The sequence below is a fragment of the Aricia agestis genome, chromosome 5 (genome assembly GCF_905147365.1).
Source record: "Aricia agestis chromosome 5, ilAriAges1.1, whole genome shotgun sequence".
NCBI lineage: Eukaryota > Metazoa > Arthropoda > Insecta > Lepidoptera > Lycaenidae > Aricia > Aricia agestis.
In genome coordinates, this window is record NC_056410.1 from 14,397,606 (window position 1) to 14,410,657 (window position 13,052).

The 13,052-nt window shown below is 39.7% G+C and overlaps 1 protein-coding gene across 4 annotated transcripts in view; it reads left to right on the top strand.

The window, feature by feature from the left end:
- Positions 1-12,140, top strand: part of LOC121726778 (V-type proton ATPase 116 kDa subunit a1-like) — a 55,804-nt gene extending 43,664 nt beyond the window's left edge. For all 4 annotated transcript variants that reach the window (XM_042114283.1, XM_042114284.1, XM_042114285.1 and 1 more), the window contains 3 exons: positions 8,595-8,760; positions 9,646-9,817; positions 10,475-12,140. In XM_042114283.1, the coding sequence (XP_041970217.1) occupies positions 8,595-8,760; positions 9,646-9,817; positions 10,475-10,601 (465 nt within the window). In that variant the 3' untranslated portion in view covers positions 10,602-12,140. The remainder of the gene's footprint in view (positions 1-8,594; positions 8,761-9,645; positions 9,818-10,474) is intronic.
- The last annotated feature ends 912 nt before the right edge of the window (positions 12,141-13,052 follow it).

The window sequence follows — 13,052 nt, forward strand, 5'->3', positions numbered from 1 at the left end:
TATTTAACATTGCTTGATGAAACTGGGTCTTAGCAAGTTATATTTATGAAAAAAAATTCCTTCCTTCTTTAGAGATAATCAGTACCTGACTGATTATATATAAATATATATATATATATATATATATATATATATATATATATATATATATATAGAGAGAGAGAGAGAGGGCGCCACCGTGCCATGGTTAACATCGACTCCGTATATATTGCGTGATTAAAATTAGAAGAAAATACTTTTAAGGTTAAATAACAAGTGTAGTGACTTTATAAAAAGGCAAATAAGTGCATATATTGTGGACTAAGTGAAAAAGTGTGTAACAAACGATAAAAAAGTGTTAAAACGTTCAAAAGAAACGACAGTTATTTTCGAAGAAACAGTGACATTTTTCAAAGACCAATACATCTAAGGATGCTAATAGTGACTAATAAGTGCAAAAGTGACAATACGCTCGGTGAATAAGGACAACTTAAAAAAATCACAAAATTATTATGATGATTTTGCAAAATTAAAGACGAACACAGCGACATCTCCTAGCGAGTACCGGTATTACTTCACTACATCGATACTCAGCGACCGTTGAGCCATCCTAGTTCCATCGAAGACCGATAGAGGGCAGTAGTAATACCAAAACATCGTATTATTTACTTCAAATCCTTGTTGTCGTGTAATAACCCAATTAATCATGGATGAAGTAATGAGCATGCTTCGGAAAATCCAAAAAGAACTAGACGAACAAAAATCAACCATTGTTCAATCAGCGGAAAAGGTCACGGAACAAGTTACACAAAATATACAATGTATTTTCGAAGAAAAGTTTAAAATTCTTGAGGAAAAATATGAAAACTTTATAAATATGAATTGCTACATTTACCACTTTAGGCACAAAAATAGAAATATTCAAAAAAAGTTATACTTTAAAAAATACACCGTACTATATAAAGGAAGACCTACCAAAGTATGTTTTAGAAAAAAGGAAGGAATTGCAAGAGCAACTCAAACTTGAAAAAGAAAAAGGAAACTCGGGCACCATCAGATATGACAAGCTCATTATATTCCGCAAAAGTTCTGAGGAAACAAATACCAAAAAAAGAACACTTACATTATCGCCAGACAACAACCACAATCCCTCACAAGCCGAACCAAAAACCTCTGTAAACAAAAAGAACAAAACCTACGTCGCATTAAGGAGGACGTCCAGCGTATCAGAAGGAACTTCGAAACCAGGAATACTTAACTATATATATAATAAAAATTGCAATAGCCTTCCCAACGATACACTTAACTCACGCAATGAATAGCAATCAGACAACCCCTCTCATTCAAAACTCAAGCTATTAGAAAAAAGAACTAAATGTAAAAAAACATATTATCTTCCAAGCCGGCCGGTCACCGAGGAAGATCAAGACCAAAACCCTCTAAGGATTATACATCAAACCCATTCAAGCACACAACTATCGCCACAGACATCTGAATCGTCCAATTGTATAGAGAATAATAGAAACGAGCTCTACATTATAACCTACAACGTAAGAACTCTATCAACATACGAGCGCTTGATAGAGTTTAATGAAGCCATCCAAGAAATAAAATTTGACATAATAGGACTGTGTGAGGTAAGACGTACTCGTATCGGCACCCAGATAGAAGAATACGAAAATTTCATATTATGCTATACTGGGCTCACACCCGGAAAATATGGAGTAGGGTTCCTAATAAATAAAAGACACAAAGATTGCATTGACAGCTATACAGGTCTCAGTGATAGAGTCGCACTGTTAAACCTGACTATTGAAGGGATGCGCATGTCCTTTATTCAAGTATATGCACCAACAGAAGCAGCTAGTGAGGAGGAGATTAGCTCATTTTATCAGCAGGTTAACAAAGCCATCGACCTAGCCTACAACAATCATCTCGTAATGGGAGACTTCAACGCCAAAATAGGACAGCCAGAAAAAGATGAAAAACTGATAATTAAAAATTATGGCTATGGGGAAAGAAACCAAAGAGGTCAGAGATTAATCGACTTCGCCCTCGAACATAAACTAGCAATCCTAAACACCTTTTTTCGTAAAAAGCCTAAACAGAGATGGACATGGCGGTCACCGAATGGATTACATAAAAATGAATTAGATTTTATACTGTCAAATAACCCTGGATTATGTCAAAATATAGAGGTCCTAAACGTAAGCTTTCCATCTGACCACAGACCAGTTAGAGCTACTCTAGCAATGAGTACAACACAAAAAAAAAGGCGTGCGGGCTACAATAATAAAAGGCACTTGTCACTAAAAACTGAACAAGAAATAACAAGATACAAACAAAACATCTTAGATCATGTGCAAAATTTGACTCATTGTGTAGAAAAAACATCTGTACAAGCATATTACAATATTTTACTTAAAGCTATATCCCAAAGCTTACAAGACGCCCGTATACCTAAAGAAACAGCAAAAACGACACACAAAATTTTGCATGAACGCACGTTAGCTCTCATAAAGAGAAGGCAGGAATTGCACCGTACGAAAAATAAAACAAGAGCAATGAAAAACGAGTTAAAAGCCTTATACAAACTAATAAGCAAATACATAAAGCTCGACTACAAGAACTACAGATTAAAGACGTTTGAATTCCATTTGAAACAAACAGGAAGCTCAAAAAAACCTCTGAAAGAGCTACGAACAAATAAAGGTTGGATAGATAGCTTAAACAGCAACGGCATGTTGGTTAAAAATCGAAAAGATATCATTCATACAGCAACAGAGTTTTATAAAAATCTATACAGTGCCAGAACAAACGAATATAGCAACCACAAAAACTGTACAAATGAAACCAACTTTGAAAATATTCCACCTATATCAGAAAACGAAGTAACCGAGACCATTAAAAGGCTAAAAATAGACAAAAGCCCAGGGCCGGACGGCATCACCAATGAAGCCATAAAGATTGCTTGCCAACACCTTACTCCACCCTTAACTTGCCTTTTTAACAAAATATTAGAAACAGCTGAAATACCGTCACAGTGGAAAGAGTCAGAGATTATTTTGATTTACAAAAAAGGAAATGCAAAAGATATTGCAAATTACAGACCGATAAGCCTTCTCTCCTGTCTCTACAAACTTTTCGCTACAATTATTAACAACAGAATTAGCAGGACGCTGGAAGCAAAACAACCGATCGAACAAGCTGGTTTTCGAAAAAGTTTCTCAACGATTGACCACATACATACGTTGGAACTCATAATGAAAAAATATCAGGAAAAACAAAGAAGTCTCTACATAGCGTTTATCGATTATAAAAAGGCCTTCGACTCTGTATCACACTCTAGTATATGGACTGCTCTACAGGGCCAGGGAGTTCACCCAAAATATATAGAATTAATCAAAAATATTTATAATAATAGCGTAGCGAGAATAAAGTTGGAAACTACTGGACCTACATTTGCTGTAAAAAGAGGGGTAAAACAAGGAGACCCCCTATCCCCAAAATTATTTATATCGGTCCTAGAATCAATAATAAATAATTTAAAATGGGAAAAAATGGGACTCAACATCAAAGGGAATTATCTATGTCACCTGCGTTTTGCAGATGATTTGGTTCTGTTATCGGAAACGAGCACACAACTCCAATCCTTGATCGACTCCTTAAACACGGCTAGCAAATATGTGGGACTAGAAATGAATCTAACAAAAACAATGATTATGACAAACAGCTCAAAATACAGAAATATATCAATAGACGACGAAACTCTACAATACACTGATACGTACACATACCTAGGAAAACTAATTGGATTCGACAGAAAACTAAACGAATTGGAAGTAGAGCGAAGAGCGCAAAATACGTGGAACAAATACTGGTCGCTCAGCGAGATATTTAAAAGCAACTTGTCCATAAGTATAAAAACAAAAGCGATGAATACCTGCCTCCTACCCTGCCTGACCTACGCGTGTCAAACTTGGAAATTCTCTAACAAAATTAAAAACAAGATTACCACCTGCCAACGTGGCATAGAAAGAAGTATGCTCAACATCAGAAAAATACAAAAAATCCGCCACTCCAACATAAGGAAAATAACAAAAGCGAAAGATGCCTTAACCTACGCTAGAAAATTAAAATGGAAGTGGGCAGGACACGTAGCGAGGCTAGAGGATGACCGATGGACTAGCAGGGTAACTAAATGGGCTGGCCCGTATGGTAAACGTCTCCAAGGCAGACCACATGCGAGATGGGAGGATGAAATAATAAAAATAGCCGGTCGCTCCTGGCCAACAGTTGCTCGAGATAGAGAAAAATGGAATTCTTTAGAGGAGGCCTTCACCTTCAACTGAGAGGGGTTCTTGCAGAGAAAAAAAAAAGTTACATTAACATTAATTAAGTAATTAGAGTAGTATAGTAGTATAGTTAGTTAATAGTCGCAAGTAAATTAAGAGTAGTTTTGATATTTTATAGTCATTATTATTTATTACCACTGTTTGTAAACTTTTATTTTAACATTAGCTCTATTCTATCACATTGTATCATAGCAAGAAATAAAAGGCTTTTTATTTTATTTTATTTTATTTTATTTATTATTATTATATATATATATATATATATATATATATATATATATATATATATATATATATATATATATATATATATATATATATATATATATATATATATATATATATATATATATATATATATATATATATATATATATATATATATATATATATATATATATATATTGTTACGGTACATGGTATACGGACACGTGGTGCGCAAGTACATACTCGAACCTTCTAGGAAGGTCCAATATTTGTTTACGTGTTTACCCTTTATTTGTTAGCGTGTTTGAATTTAGACCTTATGACTGAGTCCATAAGGTCTAAATTAAATTCAACTTACTGCACTTATCGCAAGGACGGCAGTTTTATTGTGGCACATGCCCGAGCCTCCTAGAAATTTCCCACGGTTGTTTACTTGTTTACGTGAATCGGGAAATTTCTGGAATTCGTCTCGCCATATAAAAAGAGCCGCAGGCAGGCCCGGCAAGTTAGTTCGGTTCGAGCGATCATCAAGGCGATTTCGGAGTGAACACAAGTGATCAATAGTGAGTGAACCAGTGAAACCTACGACTTGGCTACGACCTAGGACAGTGATAGTGCTTAGTGATTGGACCTAGTGATTAGTGTTTGGACTTAGTGCTAAGTGTTGTGACCTAGTGTTTAGTGCAGTGTTAATAAAGTCTTCAAGAGAGTCACCAGGTCTTTCTCTCCAAATCCTCGAACCCTAGCACGTAACAACTGGTGTCAGAAGTGCGATTTGGAGATGCCATTGACTCCGAGAGAGGACTTCAAGGGGAGTGTCAGGACAAGGGCGCAGCGAGCTGCTGCCATTGACTCCGAGAGGGGAGTTGCGGAGGCCACACCCACTGGGGACCAAGCTCCGCCCACTGAGGGACAGGTCCCACTCACTGGCCCCGCCCACCTGGCTCCGCCCACTGACCACGCCCACCAGGCTCCGCCCACTTTGAGCGAAACCACGCCCACTGGCTCCGCCCACCGGGACACGCCCACTGGCCACGCCCCTCAGGCTCCGCCCACTCTGGGCGTGGCCACGCCCACTGGCTCCGCCCACCAGGCCCCGCCCACTCAGGCCACGCCCACTGGCGCCGTCCACTGGGCCCCGCCTGCTCAGGCCCCGTCGACTAGTTCCATCTATCCTGCTACGCCCGTAGTTTCTACGGCCCCTCAAATGGCCCTTCAATTGGAAAGCATAATTGAATTAAGTCAGGCGTTGAAAGATTCTCAAAGGGCAATGATGGAGGCACAAGACCGCAGGTTCGTCGCTTTGCAAGAGTCACAAGAGCAACAAAAGGACCTCCAAGAGAAAGCGCTTCTGGCTATAAAGGATGTCAGTGACACGGTGACTACGCTTCGTAAAGATGTCGACGTAATGAAAGAACGAGTTACTGGGTTAGAGACGGTTGTGGAAAATTTGAAAACCGGATTCACAGAACTACAGAAGAGAGTAGTGCGCCTAGAAACTACGGGAGTTGCGGTGACTAGTGGAGTCACTGGTGTGGCGCAAGGACCAAGAGTAAAGGTGCCACCGTACGACGGCACTACTTCTTGGAACGCTTATCGTCGGCAATTTCAGACTGTTGCTACCGTAAACGGATGGACGGAGGAGCAATGCTTGACCGCTCTCACTGTTGCACTCAGAGGGCAAGCTGTGTCGGTTCTGGAGGCACTGCCACATACGGGAAATGGTTTCCAAGACCTGATGGAGGCACTGGAATCCAGATACGGGGAGCGACACCTGGAGCACGTGTTCCGTGCCCAACTGCGTGACAGAGTCCAACGTTCAGGAGAAGGACTTCAACAATGGGCGTTGGAAATTGAAAAACTCGTCAGGAAGGCATATCCAGGAGCCGACACCAAGATGGTCGACACAAATATTGTTCAAGGATTTGTCGACGGAATCAAAGACTTGGAGGTCAGGGCTGCAGTAAGACTTGGTCACCATACCTCGCTAAAGGAAGCATTAGCGCATGCTTTGGAAGTCGAGGCTGTGCGCCATGACATACGGCAGACCCATAAGATCCACAAGGTCTCTGAAGAAGTCAAGGAAGTTAAGGCTTCTACGAGGAAAAGATTTGAAGCCATGTGCTATAAGTGTGGTGAGAGGGGCCATCTTCAGCTAAACTGTCCGCAGAAGAAGACCCAGATGGCAAGGATAAAAAGGATCGAGGAACAAATGGAGGAGTTGAAGAAGCAAGCGGTTTCGTCCCCTACCCGGAATCATGCGGAACGAATAGAATCCAGAACTAAGGGGCGAGTACTGGATGACGCGGAGAAAGCCCCGGTAACTGTTACCTCCCAGGCACGGAGCGGAACAAAGAGAACAAGTAATTTGGGGCACATGGAGAATGAAGCTATGAGAAAGGCTCAAGAAAGAGATGACGACCTTCGGCACATCATCACATGGAAGAAACGGGGTGACGTAAAACCAATTTGGAGTGAGGTTGCACCCACTGGCGCTGTCACTAAGGCGTACTGGGAGCAATGGGACAGTCTGATACTTCAGGACGGACTACTCTACCGGAAATGGCAGAAGGCTAACGGCAGAGAGTTCTATTTTCAGATAATTGTCCCAAGGGCAAGAGTACCAGATGTTCTCCGCGAGATACATGAGGGCGTATCAGGGAGTCATCTAGGCGTCAAGAGGATGCTAAGGAAAGTGCGAGAACGATTCTTCTGGTTGCATTGGAGAGATGATGTGCAGGATTGGTGCCACAGATGTATTACTTGCGCTGCTGTAAAGGGACCACAGACCAGGAGTAGTCGTAGGCACAGCGTGGCGCGTTACCATGGCAGTAACAATGATGCTCGGGACGAGCATCTCTAAGAGGGGAGTAGTGTTACGGTACATGGTATACGGACACGTGGTGCGCAAGTACATACTCGAACCTTCTAGGAAGGTCCAATATTTGTTTACGTGTTTACCCTTTATTTGTTAGCGTGTTTGAATTTAGACCTTATGACTGAGTCCATAAGGTCTAAATTAAATTCAACTTACTGCACTTATCGCAAGGACGGCAGTTTTATTGTGGCACATGCCCGAGCCTCCTAGAAATTTCCCACGGTTGTTTACTTGTTTACGTGAATCGGGAAATTTCTGGAATTCGTCTCGCCATATAAAAAGAGCCGCAGGCAGGCCCGGCAAGTTAGTTCGGTTCGAGCGATCATCAAGGCGATTTCGGAGTGAACACAAGTGATCAATAGTGAGTGAACCAGTGAAACCTACGACTTGGCTACGACCTAGGACAGTGATAGTGCTTAGTGATTGGACCTAGTGATTAGTGTTTGGACTTAGTGCTAAGTGTTGTGACCTAGTGTTTAGTGCAGTGTTAATAAAGTCTTCAAGAGAGTCACCAGGTCTTTCTCTCCAAATCCTCGAACCCTAGCACGTAACAATATATATATATATATATATATATATATATATATATATATATATAATTGGAATCTCGGAATCGGCTCCAACGATTTTCATGAAATTTAGTACTTATATAGGGGGTTTCGGGGTCGATAAATCGATCTAGCTAGGAATAATTTCTAGAAAATGTCATTTTCATCGGATACCGAGCAAAGCTCGGTCAAACAGCTAGTTATTCTTAACTGACTACCAAAAGTAGAGGAGGTTCTTTATTCGATTGTACCATCGAGGAAATTGATTCCGATTGAGTTGACAGACCAACGTCATTTGGTCCGAACATGTCAATTCAATGTTATTTGTGATCTGTCGGCTGGGTTTGACGTAACGCGACCAAACTACGTAGGTCCCCCGTCTGCCTAGGAATCAACTTCTCTGATAGTACTATCAGAGATGTTGATTCACAGGCAGATGGCGGACTTATGTGATTTGTTCGCGTTATGTCAAACCCAGCTCACAGATCACGATTAACATTAAATTGAGATAATTCGACCAAATCACGTTGGTCCGTCAACTGCCTATGAATGAATTTCTTCGATAGTACCTTCATTATATTATTACTTTTTTTGTATGTGTAAAGCACTTTTTCCCGTGAATTCCAGCAACAAGGCATAGAGAGTGGTGACGTGCCTGACCCGGAGCATCCAGAGGAAGGCATGGGTGAGGTGCTGATCACGCAGGCGATACACACCATAGAGTATGTGCTGGGCACCGTCTCGCACACCGCCTCTTACCTGCGGCTGTGGGCGCTGTCCTTGGCTCATGCGCGTAAGTGTATAATATCAAACCTCAAAATTAACTCCATCATGAGTAAGTTTAAATTCGAAGAATTTAACAACGTTTACTCGCAAAAAACATTGTGTATTTTTAATTCAGTTTAATTTAGCTTACTACATCACAATATTATATTATCATTATGGCAAATTGTATGCTTGGACGAATGATTTTATTACTCTTTTACACTAATTGACGAGAAAAATTCAATTTGGCGTATATTACGTGTCTAGCACATACTTGTGGTAGTACGTGAATTACGTGGGAGAGCCATGCTTCGGCACGAAAGGGCCGGCTCGGCCGGAGAAATACCACGTTCTCACAGAAAACCGCCGTAAAACAGCGCTTGCGCTGTGTTTCGCCGAGTGAGTGAGTTTACCGGTGGCCCAATCCCCTATCCTTTTCCCTTCCCTTCCCTCCCCTATTTCCTTCCCTTCCTTACCCTCCCCTATTACACTATTCCCTCTTAAAAGGCCGGCAACGCACTTGCAGCTCTTCTGATGTTGCAAGTGTCCATGGGCGACGGAAGTTGCTTTCCATCAGGTGATCCGTTTGCTCGTTTGCCCCCTTATTTCATTTAAAAAAAGCAACCTCTCCTTCTGGCCCAAAATGGATCGATACATCATACATGCGATTACGAGCGTATACAGAGGCATATTCATCTATGGTTTCATTATTGACGTCCGTCGATACCACAAGTCACAACCTACATCTTGGCCCTACTCGAAGAGACGATTTTGCGCATTACAATTGTAGGCAACTTATTAATCACTGTTATCTTATAATATATTATTGTCCAGGATCGACTTCCTTTCTACTGACGACCATACAATATGGTTCATACTATCACAGTCAACTTCTACCACGCTTCTTTATCAGAGCTCTCCGCGGTGCTGTGGCAGCGCCTGCTCCGCATGGGTCTCGGCGGGGGTTCCCCGGTCAACTCCATCATGCTGTACTTGATATTCGCGGTGTGGGCGTTCTTCACGCTAGCCATATTGGTGCTCATGGAGGGACTGTCCGCTTTCCTGCATACGTTGAGATTGCATTGGTAAGAGTTGAATATTCCTTATTTGCTTGCTTGATTTGTTAAATTTACTTTCTTCGTTACGTTCTTTTTTTACAGTTCGTTAGTTAATAGGCGAGATTTAAATAGGCTGTGTAAATCTCGCCTGTAAATAAGTGATATATAATATACTTTAGAGTTTAATTTGTTGACTTTATAGTTCAGTGTGAAAGTAGCTGCGCTGAAACAGTCACTTTTTTAATTGTCTGGGCTAATTCACAATATCGGGGCATTGCTTATAACTTTATAGAAATTAAAATAAACCATTTCAGCGCTTTCATTTTTACAGTAAACTCCATATTAGAGACACACACGCCATAAAGCCCGTCACAGACTTAGCTATAATATATATTAATATTTTTATAGCTAGGCATATTACTACATATTTTCTATACTAATTTTCGCGTGACCGCACACTCAGCTATAATATATATATCTGGTAGCTACTTATGTATATTGTAGTACGGTATATTAATATATAATAAAGCTAAGTCTGTGACGGGCTTAAAGTAGTAATAACTTCTTTGTAGCGTGTTAATTCTTTTCACTTAAAATATTCTCGAACAAACTATAACATCCTCATTCCCTCGCTTAACATTTTTATAGTTCAATAATGCTATAAAATATTTATTAAACTTTCAGGGTAGAGTTCATGAGCAAATTCTACGACGGTCAGGGATACGTATTCTTACCCTTCTCGTTCTCCGCCATTCTCGAAAATGACGACGAAGACGAGAAGACGAAGCCCAACGGCGCACCGCCCGAGTGACAAAAAGTTTATACAGAGGACTATCAACCTTATAACCTTGATGATAGTGGACAAGTGCGGCGAATTTGGCATACCGAGAGCAGTCTGGGCTGACCAATAATCCAGATCTCATAAGTTCACCGAAATGTACAAACGTAATGAAAGCAATAACGATTAGATAAGACACATTTTACATTATAATGGCATTGAGGCTGGAGATGTGCCTTTTAATAGCACATAAACATTTCAAATAATATACCTACTTAGGTTACGTCATACGTGCAAAATTACATACAATAATTTACTTACCATGATTGTTTGCAAATACATAATACGGAATACCTTTACCTATTATAGTAGCTTATGAATACGTATAGAGAGTCCAAGATAATTAACAAACGAAATACTAAGTCTAGCACTCTGTCAATAAGGAGCACGCCGCATACACGAGCAATTTTAAATTGTCAATATCACGTATTGCGTAATATTATTGACCCTCTAGGGTTGATATAGAACATCACGCGTAGTTTTTATTATTCGTAGATCACGCGCCTATAATCTAATTGTCAAATAAACTGTTCAATAAAATTGAAGCGTGATAATATTGTTCTTAAATAAAATAGCTCGTCTAGGGGGCCGGTTCGATGAACTTGTGATGCACTTGTAATATTTACACCAAGTCACATCCATTTAGAATTCTCAAATTAAATTGACACTTTAGATTTGCTACTGCAAATATCTTTATGTTTTATGCGGGCTCTACACAGCTTGCGGCGCGAATTGCGGCCGCGACTCACGAACGCGGCGTCGCCGTGAACACGATGCGTACAAATACGAAGCCGCGAAGCGCAAACACGAAGCTGCGAAACCCTCCACACTCGCGGTTCGCGGCCTTCGCGATGTTCGCGGGCTTTCGCGCCGCGAGTGTAGAGCCCGCAATATGAGTTTATTTAGCCGCTTAGTAAAGTTTACCATATTAAGCTGCTATTTGCTAACGACCAAGGGATACGCTTAAAACATACTCCAAAGACTTGCCTACATGAAATAACTAAGCTAGCGATTTTTGGCAAATTATAAGACATGTCACGTGGCCCAACGTGAAGAGTTGGCTTTATACTCTTCAAGTGTTTAATTAATTTGAGATTCTGAACTCGGTTGAATAAATCGAAGACATTAATAATATATTCTATTAGATTTAACTTTGTTGTTTATATCTAGGCCAAAGATTCAATTGTTAGTTATAAGTACAATATGTTTAGTGCCTTGTTATTATGATAATATTAAATTAAGATAAGTTTTACCCTGCTGGTTTTTAACTGGTACAATCCGACGGATAAAAAATAAATAAATCAGCCTGACCTAAAGCTGCTAAAGCCTCTTTCACTCGAGCCACAGAATATATATTAGTAGTACCACTTGAGCACAAAAATGTTGGTATCTCGTTTCCATGCGCGTACTAATATTTTTATATTATGTGTGTGAAAGTGAGAAGCAACTCTAGATCAATACCACAGATATAGATCAAGATAGACACCGCATGTGTATGTACTTCGCGTGCCATAACGCGTTCCTAAACGACGAGCAATGCTCGTCTTTCGAAAGTCTGTTCTTTAGTCTGCTATCGGAATCGGACGTCAATCGGTATTTTAAAAATGCCTAAATGCCTAATTGTGCCGCATTGAGCTGAAGAAATTAGAATAGAAACGTTAGCCTAGAATCTAGATAATGGACACGTTTCTTATCATCGGTACGTCACAGTAAGTAGGAAAAAAGTGGCACGCTCGTTTTCATACAAATGGAGGGACATGCGGTATCTATCCTAATATATGTCTGTGATCAATACTCATATTATTTCTTACTATGCAGTGACCAGGTGTTAAGAGACTATGTAGATAATTTCATTAATATTTTCGCATAACGATCTCTTCAATCTTTGAAAACATAAAGAAAAGTTTTTTCACTCTTCTAAGGCTTTCTTAGTATTTTGAATGCTTTTGCTATCTATATCATTTTCTAGCCGCTTAAAAAATGCAAATAAAACATTTTACACAATTTTATCTTTATTTTAAAATTGGTATAAAATTTTAAAGGTGATTATACATAAAAACATTGACACACAACATCTTAGATAAGTAATATTCAACTAAACAATGTTAGATTTTTTATAATAATTTATTATAATTTTCTCTATGCTATAATATCTTATTCATACCAACACTTTTAATGTTCCTCTCTGTAATGTATGCAATTTTGAGGGTCTGTTTCACCACTTCCTGATAAGTGCCGGATAGACTATCCCAACTTAACTTGACAGATAGAGTATGGAGAATCTGTCAGATAAGTTATGGATAGCCTATCCGGCCAGGCCCTAAGACTAGTAAATAATCATGTTCATAAAGAAGTTTCATATTTGACGACCTAATTGAGTATCCAAAATAATATATTAATGATATCAGTTACATAATAATGATA